At 48.8% G+C, this 22,095-nt stretch overlaps 1 protein-coding gene across 7 annotated transcripts in view; it reads right to left on the reverse strand.

Moving 5' to 3' along the window:
* Window positions 1-7,756: 7,756 nt before the first annotated feature.
* LOC137299633 (3',5'-cyclic-AMP phosphodiesterase 4C-like) overlaps window positions 7,757-22,095 on the reverse strand; it is a 221,160-nt gene continuing 206,821 nt past the window's right edge. For all 7 annotated transcript variants that reach the window (XM_067968541.1, XM_067968539.1, XM_067968540.1 and 4 more), the window contains 5 exons: window positions 21,576-21,675; window positions 20,118-20,272; window positions 15,876-15,998; window positions 14,071-14,253; window positions 7,757-10,936 (listed from right to left, as the gene is read on the reverse strand). In XM_067968541.1, coding sequence (XP_067824642.1) covers window positions 10,346-10,936; window positions 14,071-14,253; window positions 15,876-15,998; window positions 20,118-20,272; window positions 21,576-21,675 — 1,152 coding nt within the window. In that variant the 3' untranslated portion in view covers window positions 7,757-10,345. The remainder of the gene's footprint in view (window positions 10,937-14,070; window positions 14,254-15,875; window positions 15,999-20,117; window positions 20,273-21,575; window positions 21,676-22,095) is intronic.

The raw sequence follows: 22,095 nt of genomic DNA on the forward strand, positions 1-22,095 counted from the left end.
CTCCGGAAGCCATCCTACAACTCATCCGCTTCATCCTGGATCACAATGTCTTCACCTTCGATAACCAGTTCTTTACCCAAACACACGGAACAGCCATGGGGACCAAATTCGCACCCCAATACGCCAACATTTTCATGCACAAGTTCGAGCAGGACTTCTTCACTGCACAAGACCTCCAACCAACACTATACACCAGATACATCGACGACATTTTCTTTCTATGGACCCACGGCAAGGAATCACTAAAGAGACTACACGATAACATCAACAAGTTCCATCCCACCATCAAGCTCACCATGGACTACTCCTCAGAATCAGTTTCTTTCTTGGACACACGAATCTCCATCAAAGATGGGCACCTCAGCACCTCACTCTACCGCAAGCCCACGGACAACCTCACGATGCTCCACTTTTCCAGCTTCCACCCTAACCACGTCAAAGAGGCCATCCCCTATGGACAGGCCCTGCGAATACACAGGGTCTGCTCAGACGAGGAGGAACGCGATGGACACCTACAGACGCTGAAAGACGCCCTAGTAAGAACGGGATATGACGCTCGACTCATCGATCGACAGTTCCGACGGGCCACAGCAAAAAATCGCATAGACCTCCTCAGGAGACTAACACGGGACGCAACCAACAGAGTACCCTTTGTCGTCCAGTACTTCCCCGGAGCGGAGAAACTACGCCATGTTCTCCGCAGCCTTCAACATGTCATCAATGAGGACAAACACCTCGCTATGGCCATCCCCACACCTCCACTACTCGCCTTTAAACAGCCACCCAACCTCAAACAGACCATCGTTCGCAGCAAATTACCCAGCTTTCAAGAGAACAGCGTCCACGACGCCACACAACCCTGCCACGGTAACCTCTGCAAGACATGCCAGATCATCGACACAGATACCACCATCACACGAGAGGACACCACCCACCAGGTGCATGGTTCATACTCCTGTGACTCGGCCAACGTTGTCTACCTCATACGTTGCAGGAAAGGATGCCCCGGAGCATGGTACATTGGCGAGACCATGCAGACGCTGCGACAACGGATGAACGGACACCGCGCAACAATCGCCAAACAGGAGGGTTCCCTCCCAGTCGGGGAACACTTCAGCAGTCATGGACATTCATCCACCGACCTTCGGGTAAGCGTACTCCAAGGCGGCCTTCGAGACACACGACAACGCAAAATCGTCGAGCAGAAATTGATAGCCAAGTTCCGCACCCATGAGGACGGCCTCAACCGGGATCTTGGGTTCATGTCACGCTACACGTTACCCCACCAGCGAACAAATGTTATCTGTTTTTAATATAATGGGTCATTTGCTGGCTCTCTCTGCCTTCCGGATGTTTCTGCCTCTCTCTGTTTTTTTTCTCTGTTTTTTTTCCCTGTTTGTTTTTTTGTTGAATGTGTATTCGGGGGTTCTGCAGGTGACACCTCTCTGTCTGAACACGGTGATTGCCTTGGCAACGGGCAGTTGCAGGGGCAGTCTGTAAACACCATGTATTGTTCTATATGTATAAATGCGTAGGCTTCGAGGAGCTCCTGAAACATTTACCTGAGGAAGGAGGAAGTCTCCGAAAGCTTGTGAATTTAAAATAAAATTGCTGGACTATAACTTGGTGTTGTAAAATTGTTTACAATTGAAATTCAACGGCATTACCATCGCCGAATCCCCCACCATCAACATCCTGGGGGTCACCATTGACCAGAAACTTAACTGGACCAGGCACATAAATACTGTGGCTACAAGAGCAGGTCAGAGGCTGGGTATTCTGTGGCGAGTGACTCACCTCCTGACTCCCCAAAGCCTTTCCACCATCTACAAGGCACAAGTCAGGAGTGTGATGGAATACTCTCCACTTGCCTGGATGAGTGCAGCTTCAACAACACTCAAGAAGCTCGACACCATCCAGGACAAAGCAGCCCGCTTGATTGGCACCCCATCCACCACCCTAAACTTTCACTCTCTTCACCACCGGCGCACCGTGACTGCAGTGTGAACTATCTACAGGATGTACTGCAGCAACTCTCCAAGGCTTCTTCGACAGCACCTCCCAAATCCACGACCTCTACCACCTAGGACAAGGGCAGCAGGCTCGTGGGAACAACACCACCTGCACGTTCCCCTCCAAGTCACACACCATCCCGACTTGGAAATATATTGCCGTTCCTTCATCATCGCTGGGTCAAAATTCTGGAACTCCCTTCCTAACAGCACTGTGGGAGAACCTTCACCACACGGACTGCAGCGGTTCAAGAAGGCGGCTCACCACCACCTTCTCAAGGGCAATTAGGGATGGGCAATAAATGCCGGCCTTGCCAGCGGTGCCCACATCCCATGAGTGAATAAAAAACAAGGAGCAAGACGGGACCTCTGCCATTTGGTCGATGTCATTGAAATATTTAGAATTCAGTGTGTTCTGAACTTATCGTTGAGCAGGGATTGAGCCTGAGTGTCCCATGGCCCGGGAGGGCTCTGTCACCACAATGGGCAGTGCATTTACTCACTGAGTCATCGAGGGCAGCTCCAGAATTTTCTTCTTAAAAAAAAAAGTCTGCCACGACTGACAGGACAGCAGGTGGCTGAAAGACGAAGGAAACTTTGGAAAATTGGTCGACTTAGAAGCTGAACATGGGGTGGAGAGTGGGAGAGGCACAGCGCTCATTTTATGCAGTGTTCAGCGCAGAATTCAAAATGGCAGCTTCAGCGCCTGCTCATGCTGAAGGTCAGAGTTAAATTCACGCGATCCGCTAACGACAAGCAGGAAATAGCACTTTCTGCAAGGGCGGTGTCAGGTCATCGGAAGACTGCAAGTTCATGTGAAAAAAAACCTCTCGCTATGTACATTTAGTGGCCAAGGAATTACACGTAGCTCACGGAAGTAGGGATAAGAGGGGCTGATGGGAACACCAAGAGGGTGATTGCATCATTTGTAGGTGGTATTACTTGATGATCTCCCCCCTCCCTTATTAAACAACAACAACTTGCATTTATATAGCGCCTTTAACGTAGTAAAACGTCCCAAGGCGCTTCACATAAGGAGATATTAGGACAGGTGACCAAAAGCTTGGTCAAAGAGGTAGGTTTTAAGGAGCGTCTTAAAGGAGGAGAGAGAGGCGGAGAGGTTTAGGGAGGGAAATCCAGAGTTTAGGGCCTAGGCAGCTGAAGGCACGGCCGCCAATGGTGGAGCGATGAAAATCAGGGATGCGCAAGATGTCAGAATTGGAGGAGCGCAGAGATCTATGAGGATGTAACTAGTAGAATAGATGGGGGGAACCAGTGGATGTGGTGTATTTGGATTTTCAGAAGGCTTTCGATAAGGTCCCACACAGGTTGGTGAACAAAGTTAGAGCACATGGAATTGGGGGTAATACACTGGCATGGATTGAGATTTTGGTTAACAGACAGAAAACAGAGAGTAGGAATAAACAGGTCTCTTTCAGGTTGGCAGTGACTAGTGGGGTACCGCAGGGATCAGTGCTTGGGCCCCAGCTATTCACAATATATATCAATGATTTGGATGAGGGGACCAAATGTAATATTTCCAAGTTTGCTGATGACACAAAACTAGGTGGGAATGTGAGTTGTGAGGAGGATGCAAAGAGGCTTCAAGGGGATAAAGACAGGCTAAGTAAGTGGGCAAGAACATGGCAGATGGAATATAATGTGGAAAAATGTGGAGTTATCCACTTTGGTAGGAAAAACAGAAATGCAGAGTATTTTTTGAATAGTGAGAGATTGGGGAATGTTGATGTTCAAAGGGACCTGGGTGTCCTTGTACATGAATCACTGAAAGCTAACATGCAGGTGCAGCAAGCAATTAGGAAGGCAAATGGTATGTTGGCCTTTATTACAGGAGTAAAGATGTCTTACTGCAATTATGCAGGGCCTTGGTGAGACCACACCTGGTGTAGTGTGTGCAATTTTGGTCTCCTTACCTAAGAAAGGATATACTTGCCATATAGGGAGTGCAGCGAAGGTTCACCAGACTGATTCCTGGGATGGCGGGATTGTCGTAAGAGGAGAGATTGAGTAGACGAGGCCTGTATTCTCTAGAGTTTAGATGAATGAGAGGTGATCTCATTGAAACAATCAAAATTCTTACAGGGTTCGACAGGGTAGATGCAAGGAGGATGTTTCCCCTGGCTGGGGAGTCTAGAACCAGGGGTCAGAGTCTCAGAATAAGGGGTAGGCCATTTGGGACTGAGATGAGGAGAAATTTCTTCACTCAGAGGGTGGTGAATCTTTGGAAATCTCTACCCCAGAGGGCTGTGGAGGCTCAGTCATTGAGTACATTCAAAACAAGATTGATAGATTTGTAGATATTAAAGGCATCACAGGATATGGGGATGGTGCAGGAAAATGGCTTTGAGGTAGAAGATCAGCCATGATCTTGTTGAATGGCGGAGCAGGCTCGAGGGGCCGGATCGCCTACTCCTGCTCCTATTTCTTATGTTCTTATCTCGGAGGGTTGTAGGGCTGGAGGAGGTTACAGAGATAGGGAGAGGCGAGGCCATGGAGGGATTTGAGAACAAGGACGAGGATTTTAAAATCGAGGTGTTGCCGGACTGGGAGCCGATGGAGGTCAGTGAGCACAGGGGTCGAACTTCAGAGAAGTTTAAGGCACAGCCCCAGACCCACATTACAACACAAGAACAATCAGAATATTATTGAAAACTTTATATTGAGCGGTGTGTGCATATATTACATCTACAACAACTTACAGGTATAGATACTAGTCTTATACTCTAAATCAGAGCTTTAAACAGGGACCCCCGCACCCCTCCTTTAGGAAAGATGCTGCTATACAGACTGGAATAAATAGTGAACTTTACACAATTACAACAATTACACACAGTGAAAACAGGAGAGGAGAAACAAATAATTAAAATTAAGGGTGGCGAAAAAAAATTAAAAAGTGCTATGTTTCTTGGACAGTAACATTTATACATAACAGATCGATCCAGAAACAGTAACTCCGTGCCGGCACCCCTCCCACTCCTGACACAAATACTTCTTTTTGTTGTTGAAAAGCTCTGCGTGAAAAGACATTTTCTTTCAATAACGACACACACTTCTGTTCCTTGATGAACAAAAAAAAAAGTTTTATCTCCTTACGCGTGTCCGTGTCTGCGCGTCGAGCTTGCGTGGAAAGGCCAGTCAGACGTGCAATGGCATGCGGCAAGTGGGCAGGAGGAGGGAGCAGGCTGGTGGCACTGGCAATTGCGAACTTCTGCCCATCACCTCTTTGCCCCGCCCCGTGGGAATGGCGCTAGGAGCTTGGTGTCTCGTTTTTGGATGGTTGTGAGGCCTTGGTTGGCACATGGCAACATTTCTAACTACTCTTGGACAGCACCGAAGACACAGGGCTGCGCCCTTTGGCAAAGAAATAAGGTTAGAGTTTGGGAAGCGAGTTGTGGGGGGGGAAGGAGGGGTTAGTGTAAAAATGAATTATCTCAAGAGCCCACTGAGGTTCTTCGCCACCTGGAACTTCAGTGACTTCAGCCGGACTCCAGTGACATCCCTCACGCTGAGTCGGAGGATTCGCTATCAAGTGACGCACGCCGTACTGCCCCGGGCCACTGATTTACCGGGTGAACCAAATTCCGTTCCATCAACCAAGGGCGAGCAGCAAAGCGTGACAGCAAATTAAGTGTGACACTTGCAGGAAGTGCGCGCTGCGTGCAAAAATACATCATAAATCGGCAGGACAACTGTCACCCCACATGTACCTCAATGATGACAGTTAACGGATGGCAGTAACTCTGATGACGCCCACTGAATGGGAGAGCCTTCCAGAGGTAGGTGGTGCCATTGAGAGCTGGAGCGGACTGCCGGGGCGTTTTTGATGTGGGTTCCAAGAAAAAGGCACACCATTTTAAGCAATCAGATCCAACAGCAGCGGCTCCCCTGTTGAGCCTCATTTTATTCCTGAGGCGAATGGGTTAATCCCACCAATGAGGATGAGGGAACATTCTCAGGACCTTCCTGTTGGCCTGTAGGATCTGCGATGAGGCAGAAACGTTGGCCAAACCAGCTCGACCCTGGAGCTGCCCCTTTCGAACCCAAGAAGCCGCTCCAGATTCTGCCTTTGCAGGAAAACAGGTCGCCAGCCAAGATACGGGTTAACCTGCGGGCTGGACTTCATGGAGAAGTGTTGAGATTGTGCTTTCATCCTGAGGGACATTCACAGGACAGGTTTCAGACTCACCACAGTGTTCATATACTTCAGTGAGATGGCAGTCACTGGCTGAAGGGCCCAGCTCAAAACCGCGGAACTTGGAGGAACTCAAATCACTGAGTTGCTGGAACACACACAAACCCCTTGACGCAGATCCAAGTTACTTTTCTTTCCTTCCCGACTAGAGGTTTAAAGCAGGGGATACTTCTAATTTCACGTAAACAGCTGGCTGTCCAAGGGGAAAATCAGGAGGGGATCGGGTCACGATGACAGGCAAATGTCATGTTTATGAACACGCCAAATGTGGTTGACTCTTAACCCCACTCTCTGAAGTGGCCTGGCAAGCTCCTCAGTTGTATCAAGCCGCGACAAAGAATAACAAGAATTAAACCAGACGGACTACTTGGCTGCGACCTAGGGCTTGGGCTTGGATTGTGACGCAGCGGAGGCACCCCCAGCCCAGTCGACCCTGCAAAGTCCTTCATCGTCGCTGGGTCAAAATCTTGGAACTCCCGACCGAACAGCACTGTGGGAGCACAAGGACTGCAGCGGTTCAAGAAGGCGGCTCACCACCACCTTCTCAAGGGGCAACTAGGGATGGGCAATAAATGCCAGCCTTGCCAGCGACGTCCACATCCCGAGAACGAATAATTGAAAAAAAAACAAAGCCTTCACACTTTTGCTGATGTTACTGTCCTCTGACCTTGCTGCATGTTTGAGGCGCTGATGCCACTATCAGATTCAGGAAGAAACAGTTGTCAAACTGCAGCCCAGTTTGACTGAACCAGTCCACCAAATTCCGCCATGTTGCCAAACAGCGGCCCCTCAAATGACCTTTCACCCCCTGAGCACGAAATGCTGTTGGTCCAACACAAACGAGGAAGTCATTCTATTCTAAAGCCTCGTCACAATCGAGCTCAACACCACAAACGTTACACAAAGCAGCAAAGGGATCACGTGAGAAGTTTACATTCCCTGAGTTGGCCTCCCAAACCATACAAGACACCACCCCTTTAAAACTAGGGATGGAACATAAAAACACTGGGATGCTTCAAAGCTTTTAATGTCTGGATCTTGGATTTCAAAGCTGCCCTCTCCTACCATAGCCCCAGACTATGGTTCCCCAGTTCCAGGCCACTCTTGCTCTGACTGTACAGTTTTGACACCAGATGCATCCAGCGCTTTAAAGCTCATCGACGCAGGTTTGCTGCACCTGTTCAAGGCTGGAGATTTTCAAATCTTTTTTCTCTCTCAAGACAAGAAACGTACAATCAGATCAGAAAACCCGGTTTGGAGCAGCAAGGAATTCGCCTTCCGTAACTCAAAGGGGACTGAGGGAAAGGCAGCTGAACGCTGAGAAGAGGACAAACTCGGCACAAAAATCGTCCGACTTAGATCCCGATTTGGACGATGAGGGGCCACGTGCATCCCACACAGTGGAAGGAATTACACCCACCTGCGACTCTGGCTTCCCACCTTTCCTGTGTCCCTCTAATTGTCTAGATGGTGTCCTCTGGAGCCCCTTCCCTAAACCCCACCCCCCCGCAACCCCTCCATCCCCCTTACTCCTTTCCTCCCCGCCTCTAAAAGTCTCCTCAAAGTCTGTCTTTGTGATCTCACTTTCACCCAACTCTCCCAATATTACTTGTCGCATGCTCTCCTCCGTGAAGCACCTTGGGGCCACTCTCGTACGGTTTGGATTCTACGCAGTCGATGTGAGCTGCTCAGTGGGACGGCACCATGGGATTCTGGACTAATTTCCGCCACCTTGTACAATCACAGTCTGGATGAGAGTGAAACAGGTGTAATGGACATCAAGAGAGAGTTTGTGGCACCCAGTGTTTGCCTTCATTGGATGACACGAGAATGTCAGATCAGGATCAAAGGTGTTCATTGTTAGGGGGGGGGTGGTGGGGGTTGATTTGTATAACTCAGAATCTGACCTTTGGTTTCAACAAAATGGAAGCATCTTAAATGGGAAGCCACTTCGGGCATCAAAGGCAAACTTGGGGCCGGAATTAAAACGAGTCCAGTTGAGGGAGGACGGGAAGACGGAGCAGTAAAGTATCTGCTCATGGCACTAAAGTCCTACTTCCATTGGGGCTCCAAATGAAGATAAATTGCAGCCAATTGCTGGGCCTCGTTGCCTTCTCCAACGTATCTAGAGCACGGGTGACCATTCACGTACTGCAATTAGCCCGGGTTTCACAGTAAAGCTTTGGTGCAGCTCTAGAGATCGGTGGCTTGTTTTCTCAGGGGAGGGGTTGGTGGCAGGAAGGAGGTCCAATGGGGGAAGGGGAAATGGGCGATCTTTTCAATCGTTAATACGTCCAAACCAGCATGGACAGAATCGCAGACCCTTTCATTTTCACTTCCAATTCATCCAAATAAAAGTGTCCCTCCTTTAACTTGTAATCTTTCCTTGGAACATCTCAGAGTTTTTGAACATCTAAAATGTCCTTCAAGGGGTGCCCTGGTTCCCTCATCCTCATCCCAAACATCAGCCCCTGAGGGAATCTTTATTTTAAAAGGACAGGCACAAAAATGCACCAAAGTCCCTTCGCAACGATTGACGTGAAAACAAGGTCTTGTTCCATTGGTTTGGCTCAAGATTAGTCTTCAAGCACAACCCAGATCATCTTTCTAACAAGTACTGTTAATGAGTACTGTGATGGTGTGTCCCCCTCCATCCCCAACACTGGGGGTCCCCTCCCTGAACCCCCACACGGATCTGTAATGATGAGGTATTGTTTGTTGTTTGGTAAATATTTCCCCCTTGCTCCCCCTCAACTGAATTGAACAAAACTCAGCGTTATCATTTAACTAAATGGTTTTAGAAGAAACTAACACTAGTTGGTGTTTGGGGAGAGGTTGGGGAGATGGTCAATGATGTTAGTGGGAGCAGAGACAGACTGTAACTGACCCAAAATCACACTTTAACCAGTGTGAAAGATTCCCCTGTCACCCCTCCACCCTCACACACAGACAGACACACAGACAGACAGACAGACACACAGAAACACACACACAGATAGACACACACACAGACAGACACACACACAGACAGACACACACACACAGACACACACACACAGACAGACACACACACACACACACATACACAGACAGACACACACAGAAACACACACACACAGAAACACACACACAGACAGACGCACACACACACAGACGCACACACAGAAACACACACACAGACAGACACACACAGACAGACGCACACACAGAAACACACACACAGACAGACACACACAGACAGACACACAGACAGACACACAGACAGACACACACACAGAAACACACACAGACAGACACACACACAGACAGACGCACACATATATCTAGGGCAGCAGTCAACACAGTCCAATCTAAGGCTCACATAATCACAAGTCAAATTGTGTAAAAAAATTGCTAAAAATATTCATTTAAGAAAAATACAGATCACTTTTTTAAAAAAAGGATCAACGAACCCTTCTTTTAAACGTTTTTGTACCCGGATAAAAGTCCCGTTTTGCTGCTGACAGCGTACAATTCAATTAAAAAGGCATCTGATTTTTGTCTCCTCCAACTCTAAAGAGTTCAGTGTTTGACTCAGTGCCATCACAATCCAACTTTTTAACCCTTCCAGTTTCGAGCGACAGTTTTGGGCAGACCAGCGACAGCTGGGCTCTTCCTTTGCCGAGTGCACCCTCCTTCCCAGCTGCGTTTTCCTCTTCTCTTCTTTTTTTTGTTGTTGAAAATATCTTTTTAAAAATAAAAATGAAAAATAAAAGCTTTTTTCTTCTCTCTCTCTCACTCACTCTCTCCAAGCTGTGGCTTCACGATATTTCTCCCCGAATCCATACAACCCGTTCTCCTTTCTTTTCTCCGGCAATCTTGTTTGCTATCGGGGTATTTTCTCTCCCCCCGCCCCCCCCCGCCTCTCGCCCAGAGAGAGAAGAATCACCGCACTGGTCGCTTGCAACCGTCATTAGCTTCCTCCAGCCAAATGTCTCTTCCTGTCTCCTCAACAAAAAACAAGGGACCAGTTTGCAACAAAGATCCCAACTGCTTGACGTTTACAGCAACAGGTGAATTGTGTGCTTCAATACCAGAAAATAAAGAATTTATTATATAATATAGAATGTCTCGGCTCTTGTTATGTGCCTGGTGGGAGATTGGCAACATCCCCTTCCTTGCTGCTTGGAGGAGATGGCGTTATAATTCGTCCCGTCTCTTCTGGCGTCTTCTCAGAGGGCTGGATGTCCTCCTTTTGTGCCTCTGGCCCCGTGCTGTAGTACTTCCTTCCCGAAGTGCTGCTCCCCGAATTCACAGAAGTCCTCCCTTCGGTCGACGTGTTGTCCAGATCGCTGTCGTAAGGCAGAGACCTGGGCAGCGGGCTGTGTCCCTCCCTCCTACTGGTGCCCTGGCTCTCAGACGACTCGGAGAGGTCGGTGTCGGGGGAGCTGGGGCTGCTGCAGCTGTGCAGCTCCTCAAACGAGCTCTGGTCCAGGTACTTCTGGCTCTGCGTTTCCGCCTCCCCCGCGATTTCGAGCAGGAAATCCTCGTCTGTCACGGTGGATTCTTTTTCGCTGTCAAGCATGGCAGAGACGGGGGGACTGCGGGGAATCATGCTTTGAAACCAATCACGGTTATCCTCAAGGTTGTCCAATATTTCTTTGGCATCTGGATGCACCAGGTCTGCCCATGTCTCCCAGAGAGGGTGCACAATGAAATCGATAAATCCAACCTATCGGAAAAAGGAAAATCTTATCAGGAAAATTGTTATAGTTCATATTTTCCCTTCATTTCTTTTTCCATTTTCTCCTCTTCTCTCCTAGGAACTGGAGCAGGCTGTTCAGCCCCTCTATTTAATTAGATCATGGCTGATCTGCACCTCAACTTTATTTACTCGCCTTTGCTCCACATCCCTCGATACCCTTACCTGACAAAAATCTATCGATCTCAGTCTCGAAAGCTCCAATTGTCCCCCAGCATCCACAGCCTTTTTGGGGGAGAGAGTTCCAGATTTCCACTACCCTTTGTGTGAAGAAGTGCTTCCTGACATCACCCTTGAACGGCCTAGCTCTAATTTTAAGATTATGCCCCCTTGTTCTGGACTCCCCCGCACCAGAGGAAATAGCTTACATAGAATTACATAGAATGTACAGCACAGAAACAGGCCATTCGGCCCAACTGGTCCCTGCCGGTGTTTATGCTCCACACGAGCCTCCTCCCTCCCTACTTCATCTCACCCTATCAGCATATCCTTCCATTCCTTTCTCCCTCATGTGTTTATCTACTTTCCCCTTAAATGCATCTACACTATTCACCTCAACTACTCCTTGTGGTAGCGAGTTCCACATTCTAACCACTCTCTGGGTAAAGAAGTTTCTCCTGAATTCTCTACGTCTACCCTATCAAACCATTTCATAATCTTAAAGACCTCTATCAGGTCACCCCTCAGTCTTCTCTTTTCTAGAGAAAAAAGCCTCAGCCTGTTCAATCTTTCCTGATCGGTATAACCTCTCAGTTCTGGTATCATCTTCGTAAATCTTTTTTGCACCTTCTCCAGTGCCTCTATATCCTTTTGATAATATGGAGACCAGAACTGTTCACAATACTCCAAATGTGGTCTAACTAAGGTTCGATATAACTTCTCTGCTTTTTAATTCTATCCCTCTAGATATGAACCCCAGTGCTTGGTTTGCTTTTTTGTGGCCTTATTAACCTGCGTCGCTGCTTTTAGTGATTTGTGTGTCTATATCTGTACCCCCAGATCCCTCTGCTCCTCTACCTCATTTAGTTCCTCTCTATCTGCGCCCTCTTCTGCTGGGAGGTTACCCAGATGTGTTACCCTCTGCTCTCACAAGGCACGCTTTACCCGACCCTGCCCCCGGGGCCGTGTGAATCTTGGCACTTACGCTGGGAGGCAGCCCCCACCTGCGGACTTTGAGGGCCTCGCTGTCCTCAGAGTGCAGGCGCTCGGTCGAGGGACACGGGACCCAGCCAGAGTCTGCGTGTTTGGAACAGGGGAGCACAGTTGAGCGGTTTCTAACCAGGGGTTGCCAAATCTGGTTGGACATATTCCTGGAGGTTTTTTCACACGACCTCTCTGTCCCATCCCCAATCGCCCCCACGCCCCCCCCCAATCAAACAGCCCTTTTGCGCATCGTCCAATATTTTTTATATCTAATAAACGAAAATGCTCAAAGGAAATGAAAACAAAACACACAATTTTTCTCCCAGGTCTTGCCCGCATCAGTGTCCAGAAGATTAATCTTTAATTCCTGGAGACTCCAGGCCAGTCCTGGAGGGTTGGTAACTGTAACTCCCAGTGATTGAATCCTCTGGTAAAATACATAGAGAAATGGCCACTAGAGGGCAGGTGAGGTTTGCAGACTGAGCCTTACCATTCGGAGTAGTAATTAGAGTTAATTTTAATCGTTTGATTTCTCTGTGCTGCCATCAATTTACTTTGAATATTTTTCTTTCAAGTTGCGACTGCTGATGACCTGATTGGGGAAACGGGTTTGAGGGACCTACTGAGTGACAGTGTGAGGGAGCTGGATTAACATCAGTAGAGACACAGTCAGTAGCACAGGGCGCTGGGGGGAGAGGGGTTACTGAGTGACAGTGTGAGGGAGAGGGATTAACATCAGTAGAGACACAGTCAGTAGCACAGGGCGCTGGGGGGAGAGGGGTTACTGAGTGACAGTGTGAGGGAGAGGGGTTACTGAGTGACAGTGTGAGGGAGAGGGGTTACTGAGTGACAGTGTGAGGGAGAGGGATTAACATCAGTAGAGACACAGTCAGTAACACAGGGCGCTGGGGGGAGAGGGGTTACTGAGTGACAGTGTGAGGGAGATGGATTAACATCAGTAGAGATACAGTCAGGGGAAGCAGTTTCTCCCTATCTATTCTATCAAAACCCCATATAATTTTGAATAACTCCATTACAGCTCCCCTCAACCTTCTCTGCTCTAAGGAGAACAATCCCATAAATAAAGCCCTTTGATTGTCTACCTGGGCCACTGGGTCAAGCAGGCTGATATTTCAATGTGTCACCTGAAGGAAAGCCATTCAGGGAGACATGCATTCTAGAACCCCTAACTTAACTGGAACCCATGGCCTAATGGGCCTTGTGATCAGGCCTCATAGCTTCTAAGGCACAGCAGGATTCCCTCAGCTCAGGACTTGGGATCCAACCCAAATATTAAAAATTTGTTCATTCAGGATGTGGGCATCGCTGGCAAAGCCGGCACTTATTGCCCCATCCCTAGTTGCCCTGAGAAGGGGGTGGTGAGCTTTCTCCATGAGCCGCTGCAGTCCATGTGGTGATGGTGCTCCCACAATTATGACCTCAAGAGTGGGGCTTGAACCCACAAACTTCTGACTCAGAGGTGAGAAGGTACGGACGGATCAGGACCGACACACAATAGGCGGGAAAATAAAGAGTAGGGACTTGCTGGGGCTGTCAAACTTCTGATTGGATGTATTCCTGGAGGTTTCTTTACATCGGGCCCCGCCTCCCACTGTCCCGTCCCGACGATCCCACCATTGGTCGCCCGACATGTCCATCCTCATTGGCCCAAGGCCAATCGGAAAGCAAACAGACTCTTTGTTACCTGATTGGATGATTCTTGACTGTCAATCAAACAGCCTTTTCTCCCAACTCCAATATTTTTATCGTTAATAAACAAAGAGCTCAAAGAAAATGATAAAAACACACAATTGTATTTTACGTCCCTATGATTTTTCTCCCTGGGTGTTGCCTGCAGCAGTGTTCTGGAAATTAATCTTAATTTCCTAGATATAATCCTGGAGAGTTGGCAACTCCCAAGGACTTGCCCCCAGCCCTCCTCCAAGCTTCAGTCGACTAACCTGGGTCTTCTCGATGGAAGCAGTGTGTTTGTCGCACATCGGGCTGATTTCCATCCCCCGCTCACGCTCGCGATCTCCCTGTTGGAAGAACTCCATCATTACTTTATCCACCCACTTCCGGTAAACGTGCAGGGGCTTGGTGGGGTTGCTGAGATCAGCGCAGTGCACCATATTCTGCAGAACCTGTGATCAAGAACATTGAAAATCTCAGCACAAAGTCCACAGGCCGCGATTCAGTACCCCCACGCTCCCACCACCCACACCCCCCCACCATTCCCACCCCCAACCCACCCACCGCTCCCACCCCCAAACCCCCCACCGCTCCCACCCCCAAACCCCCCACCGCTCCCACCCCCAAACCCCCCCACCGCTCCCACCCCCAACCCACCCACCGCTCCCACCCCCAACCCACCCACCGCTCCCACCCCCAAACCCCCCACCGCTCCCACCCCCAAACCCCCCCACCGTTCCCACCCCCAACCCACCCACCGCTCCCACCCCCAAACCCCCCCACCGCTCCCACCCCCAATTCCCCCACCGCTCCAAACCCCAACCCCACCATCCACTCCCCTTCACCCCAACACCCATCCACCCCACAACTCCCACACTCACCCACCCACGCCCCCCACCGCTCCCACCCCAACCCCCCCCCATCCACTCCTCCTCACCCCACCACCCATCCATCCCACCACTCCCACCCTCACCCACGCACAGCTCCCCACTGTTCCCACCCCCAACCCACCATCTATCCCACCACTCCCACACTCATCACCCACACCCACTCCACCGCTCCCGCTCCCAACCCCACCATCCACTCCCCCTCACCCCACCACCCATCCATCCCACCACTCCCACACTCACCCACCCTCACCCACCACCCGCCACCGTCCCCATCCACCGCCCTACCCCTACCCCACACCCACCCACCCCCCTACCACCCACATCCCCCCCACCTCCTCTGCCAAACCCCCAACACACACCCTCCACGCCCCCCACCACCCACCTCCCCAGGTACAGGTCTGTCACTGTATAACGCAGGGTTTCAGTACTGGTGGGCACAGGTCTGTCACTGTATAACACTGGGGTACAGTACTGGTGGGTACAGGTCTGTCACTGTATAACACTGGGGACAGTACTGGTGGGCACAGGTCTGTCACTGTATAACACTGGGGTACAGTACTGGTGGGTACAGGTCTGTCACTGTATAACACTGGGGTACAGTACTGGTGGGTACAGGTCTGTCACTGTATAACACTGGGGTACAGTACTGGTGGGTACAGGTCTGTCACTGTATAACACTGGGGGACATTGCAGTGGGGTACAGGTCTGTCACTGTATAACACTGGGGGACATTGCAGTGGGGTACAGGTCTGTCACTGTATAACACGGGTACAGTACTGAGGGGTACATGTCTGTCACTGTATAACACGGGTACAGTACTGGTGGGTACAGGTCTGTCACTGTATAACACTGGGGTACAGTACTGGTGGGTACAGGTCTGTCACTGTATAACACTGGGGTACAGTACTGGTGGGTACAGGTCTGTCACTGTATAACACTGGGGGACATTGCAGTGGGGTACAGGTCTGTCACTGTATAACACGGGTACAGCACGAGTGGTGGTTTAGCTCCATGTGATTGTTACTGTTTACATTGGATTATCAATGTTAAAAATGTTTACATAGAAAGTGTGACCAAAATTTGTGACAATAGGAAGTAGTTTGTGGATAAGAAATGTCTGCAGATACCAGATTTGTAATGTAACTGATAGTTGATGCAGAGTTGCTGCACGAGGCAGTCTGTACCTGGATCCGATCAGAGTAATTATCCAGCAGCAGGACCCCTAAACTCGTAACTTTCTTTGTCTCCACCATTGTCTTTAAGTCTGCCAACAGGTTCATGTGTTTGGTCATGTCTGTTGCCAGGACCTGGATCAGGACAGAGCAGAGTCAGGGAGAGAAAGAAACAAACTGCAAATGTTGGAAATCTGAAACAAAAGCAGGAAATGCTGGAAATACAGAGCGAACCAGTCAGGGCGTCTGATAAAAGACAGGGTTACGTTTTGAGTGGCGACTCTTTGTCGGGAGCAGTAAGGGACCAGGGACGGGGAAAGACTGGCCAAAACAAAGAGGACAAAGGGAGAATTAGGCTGCTCTTCTCTCAGGTCTGACTCGGAAGGGTTACCCGGCCTTCCCTTTTTGCAGCTGCTGATGTGTATTCGCCATATTTTCTGCTTTCATCTCAGGAAATTCTCGGTGACGTTCAGCTCAGATAAATTCAGGAGAAATTGTTGGATTGGGAGGTGGGGGGGGGTCCTGAACATTTCAAGGAGAACCTCCTTAGAACAATCCAGAAATGATATCATAACCTCTAACCCATTGCCAGTGTAAAATACAATTCCAGGAATGTTTTTAAGTACAAAATCCATCTCTTCCTATCCCAACCTTTCCACCCCGAATTGTCTTGTCTCAGTGCTGCCCACTACTGTCTTCATTATTGGTAATGCCCCCACCACCCCAATTATCAGGACCCCTTTTAAAGAGGGAATCTCACTATCAGGGACCCCTTTTAAAGAGGGAGTTTCACTATCAGGGACCCCTTTTAAAGAGGGAGTTTCACCATCAGGGACCTCTTTTAAAGAGGGAGTTTCACCATCAGGGACCCCTTTTAAAGAGGGAACCTCACTATTAGGGACCCCTTTTAAAGAGGGATTTCAATATCAGGGACCCCTTTTAAAGAGGGATTTCACTATCAGGGACCCCTTTTAAAGAGGGAGTTTCACCATCAGGGACCCCTTTTAAAGAGGGAGTTTCACCATCAGGGACCCCTTTTAAAGAGGGAACCTCACTATCAGGGACCCCTTTTAAAGAGGGAGTTTCACCATCAGGGACCCCTTTTAAAGAGGGAACCTCACTATCAGGGACCCCTTTTAAAGAGGGAGTTTCACCATCAGGGACCCCTTTTAAAGAGGGAACCTCACTATTAGGGACCCCTTTTAAAGAGGGAGTTTCACCATCAGGGACCTCTTTTAAAGAGGGAACCTCACTATTAGGGACCCCTTTTAAAGAGGAAGTTTCACCATCAGGGACCCCTTTTAAAGAGGGAGTTTCACCATCAGGGACCCCTTTTAAAGAAGGAACCTCACTATCAGGGACCCCTTTTAAAGAGGGAACCTCACTATCAGGGACCCCTTTTAAAGAGGGAGTTTCACCATCAGGGACCCCTTTTAAAGAGGGAACCTCACTATTAGGGACCCCTTTTAAAGAGGGAGTTTCACCATCAGGGACCCCTTTTAAAGAGGGAGTTTCACCATCAGGGACCCCTTTTAAAGAGGGAACCTCACTATCAGGGACCCCTTTTAAAGAGGGAGTTTCACCATCAGGGACCCCTTTTAAAGAGGGAACCTCACTATTAGGGACCCCTTTTAAAGAGGGAGTTTCACCATCAGGGACCCCTTTTAAAGAGGGAACCTCACTATTAGGGACCCCTTTTAAAGAGGGAGTTTCACCATCTGGGACCACTTTTAAAGAGGGAGTTTGACCATTTGGGACCCCTTTTAAAGAGGGAGTTTCACCATCAGGGACCCCTTTTAAAGAGGGATTTCACTATCAGGGACCCCTTTTAAAGAGGGCTTTCACCATCAGGGACCCCTTTTAAAGAGGGAGTTTCACCATCAGGGACCCCTTTTAAAGAGGGAGTTTCACCATCAGGGACCCCTTTTAAAGAGGGAACCTCACTATCAGGGACCCCTTTTAAAGAGGGAGTTTCACCATCAGGGACCCCTTTTAAAGAGGGAACCTCACTATCAGGGACCCCTTTTAAAGAGGGAGTTTCACCATCAGGGACCCCTTTTAAAGAGGGAACCTCACTATTAGGGACCCCTTTTAAAGAGGGAGTTTCACCATCAGGGACCTCTTTTAAAGAGGGAGTTTCACCATCAGGGACCCCTTTTAAAGAGGGAACCTCACTATTAGGGACCCCTTTTAAAGAGGGAGTTTCACCATCTGGGACCGCTTTTAAAGAGGGAGTTTGACCATTTGGGACCCCTTTTAAAGAGGGAGTTTCACCATCAGGGACCCCTTTTAAAGAGGGATTTCAATATCAGGGACCCCTTTTAAAGAGGGATTTCACTATCAGGGACCCCTTTTAAAGAGGGAGTTTCACCATCAGGGACCCCTTTTAAAGAGGGAGTTTCACCATCAGGGACCCCTTTTAAAGAGGGAACCTCACTATCAGGGACCCCTTTTAAAGAGGGAGTTTCACCATCAGGGACCCCTTTTAAAGAGGGAACCTCACTATCAGGGACCCCTTTTAAAGAGGGAGTTTCACCATCAGGGACCCCTTTTAAAGAGGGAACCTCACTATTAGGGACCCCTTTTAAAGAGGGAGTTTCACCATCAGGGACCTCTTTTAAAGAGGGAACCTCACTATTAGGGACCCCTTTTAAAGAGGAAGTTTCACCATCAGGGACCCCTTTTAAAGAGGGAGTTTCACCATCAGGGACCCCTTTTAAAGAAGGAACCTCACTATCAGGGACCCCTTTTAAAGAGGGAACCTCACTATCAGGGACCCCTTTTAAAGAGGGAGTTTCACCATCAGGGACCCCTTTTAAAGAGGGAACCTCACTATTAGGGACCCCTTTTAAAGAGGGAGTTTCACCATCAGGGACCCCTTTTAAAGAGGGAGTTTCACCATCAGGGACCCCTTTTAAAGAGGGAACCTCACTATCAGGGACCCCTTTTAAAGAGGGAGTTTCACCATCAGGGACCCCTTTTAAAGAGGGAACCTCACTATTAGGGACCCCTTTTAAAGAGGGAGTTTCACCATCAGGGACCCCTTTTAAAGAGGGAACCTCACTATTAGGGACCCCTTTTAAAGAGGGAGTTTCACCATCTGGGACCACTTTTAAAGAGGGAGTTTGACCATTTGGGACCCCTTTTAAAGAGGGAGTTTCACCATCAGGGACCCCTTTTAAAGAGGGATTTCACTATCAGGGACCCCTTTTAAAGAGGGCTTTCACCATCAGGGACCCCTTTTAAAGAGGGAGTTTCACCATCAGGGACCCCTTTTAAAGAGGGAGTTTCACCATCAGGGACCCCTTTTAAAGAGGGAACCTCACTATCAGGGACCCCTTTTAAAGAGGGAGTTTCACCATCAGGGACCCCTTTTAAAGAGGGAACCTCACTATCAGGGACCCCTTTTAAAGAGGGAGTTTCACCATCAGGGACCCCTTTTAAAGAGGGAACCTCACTATTAGGGACCCCTTTTAAAGAGGGAGTTTCACCATCAGGGACCTCTTTTAAAGAGGGAGTTTCACCATCAGGGACCCCTTTTAAAGAGGGAACCTCACTATTAGGGACCCCTTTTAAAGAGGGAGTTTCACCATCTGGGACCGCTTTTAAAGAGGGAGTTTGACCATTTGGGACCCCTTTTAAAGAGGGAGTTTCACCATCAGGGACCCCTTTTAAAGAGGGAGTCACCACGAGGACCCCTTTTAAAGAAGAAGTCTAGGGTGAAACATGTGTAACGTAAGTGCACAATGAATGGAGTAGAATTTGCACAGGAGGAATTTGGGAGCCGGGAGTGACCACAGATTCAGCACCTTCAACACCTGGGGAAACAATGAATGAAGATAAGAGAACGTTGGAATATATAGACAGCACCGTGAGTACAAACTCGTCAGAGTTCAAGGCTCATGACCGACTGTGTTGGGAGCCCGTGTATTGGAAAGGGAGGAACAAGTGTAAAAGGCTGAGTTATGAGGACAGGTTAAATAAATTCAATCTCTACAGTCGAGAGAGGGTTCAAGGGTAATTCAGAAGGACATCAAATTAAACTAATGGAAAGTAAAACAGATATTAGGAAAGAATTATTTTTTAATCAAAGTGTGGAAACTGTTTGGAATAATCTACCAAGAATAAGAGAGTTCAAAGTGCATCTGGTTGCTGGGCTGGCCAAAGAGGGCAAGAGTTAGAGTATGAGAGGGGCAAGCTTGAAGGCCGAATTTGTTCCTTGCTGGATCTTAGAGTGAAGTGGTTCACACTCACCATGTCAATGACCATTTTGCGAAGGTTCTGATGCTGTTTCTTGAGCAGGTTCTGAAAGATGTTGCAATTTTCTTCCTGGAGCAATTTAAAGCCCACAGCCAAGTGATGATTCTCTAATACTGAGGCATCATTGTACATCAGGGCTAACTCTGAGTCTGTACAACACAACAAAGAGATAAGGGGGAATGGGGAGAGGTAGAGGTAGAGGGAGAGATAGGGAGAGATAGAGAGAGAGAGACGGGGGAGATAGAGGGAGACAGGGAGAGATAGAGACAGGAGGAGATAGAGACAGGGGGAGACAGGGAGAGGTAGAGGGAGACAAGGGGAGATAGAGGGAGACAAGGGGAGATAGAGAGTGACAGGGGGAGATAGGGAGAGAGTCAGGGAGAGATAGAGGGAGACAGGGAGAGATAGAGACAGGGGGAGACAGGGAGAGGTAAAGGGAGACAGGGGGAGATAGAGGGAGACACGGGGAGATAGGGAGAGACAGGGAGAGATAGAGACAGGGGGAGACAGGGAGAGGTAGAGGGAGACAGGGAGAGATAGAGGGAGACAAGGGGAGATAGAGGGTGACAGGGGGAGATAGGGAGAGACAGGGAGAGATAGAGACAGGGGGAGACAGGGAGAGGTAGAGGGAGACAGGGAGAGATAGAGGGAGACAAGAGGAGATAGAGGGTGACAGGGGGAGATAGGGAGAGAGACAGGGAGAGATAGAGGGAGACAGGGAGAGATAGAGACAGGGGGAGACAGGGAGAGGTAAAGGGAGACAGGGGGAGATAGAGGGAGACAGGGGGAGATAGAGGGAGACAGGGGGAGATAGAGACAGGGGGAGACAGGGAGAGATAGAGGGAGACAGGGGGAGATAGAGGGAGACAGGGGGAGATAGAGGGTGACAGGGAGAGATAGGGAGAGAGACAGGGAGAGACAGGGGGAGACAGGGAGAGATAGAGGGAGATAGAGGGAGACAGGGAGAGATAGAGGGTGACAGGGAGAGATAGAGGGTGACGGAGAGAAAGGGAGAGACAGAGAGAAAGGGGAGGCAGAGAGAAAAAGAGAGACAGGGAGAGAAGGAATAGAAGCAAGAGAAGAGGGAGACAGGGAGATAGAAAGGCAAGACATAGACAGAGAAAGAGGGACAGAGAGACAGAGACAAAGAGAAGAGAAAGCAGGGAACAGGCAGTGAGCATAGACAGAGGAGAGAAAACAAAATTGAAAAGTAATTATTCAAACATCTAAAACATTTGCAAAAAACTAAAGTTTCCCATATATATAACAGATTGTTCATTCCTTCAGTAAATTAGAAACAAAATGCAGTTCACCTTTTCAGAGAAGGCAAATAAAAATAATCATTAATAAAACTTTAATATATAGAAAAATGGCAGTGAGTTACAAGCTGGAATCTAATCGAGGGGTTCGGAGGTGGGGGGGTTATATATAGTGCCCTAAGACACTACTCACTGGTATTAATGAGGAACTGGTTCGAGACTCCTGGATGGTCAACATCGTGGATTGCAGAGGCGAAGATTGCAGCCAATATCTCAAGGTCTGTGAAGACCGCCTGGAACACAGAGTCAGGGAGAAATCATCGTACGTCCTTGTGATCATTTTTGGGAACGGATCAGCCGATTATTTATCAATCCTGGGATGTCTCCAAAGGACCTTTTCTGCTCCTCAATGCTGTCGGACGTCGACTCGTGCCAAGGCTCCCTTACATCCCACGTGAAGTTGGTCATTCCAATGTTCTACAGTGCCTTTATTAAATATGAACCCTCCGCCCGCTCCCTATAGCCCCCATCCCACTGGCCCGTGCACAGATCTCGTGATGTTTTTAAGTTGAGAAACCAAGATGGGGACCCACAGTGCAGGACAAAAGTGAGACTGAAAAGGAGATCAACAACAACAACGACTTGCATTTATATAGCGCCTTTAACGTAGAGAAACGTCCCAAGGCGCTTCACAGGAGCGATTATCAAACAAA

Source organism: Heptranchias perlo, chromosome 29 (genome assembly GCF_035084215.1).
Source record: "Heptranchias perlo isolate sHepPer1 chromosome 29, sHepPer1.hap1, whole genome shotgun sequence".
Classification (NCBI taxonomy): domain Eukaryota; kingdom Metazoa; phylum Chordata; class Chondrichthyes; order Hexanchiformes; family Hexanchidae; genus Heptranchias; species Heptranchias perlo.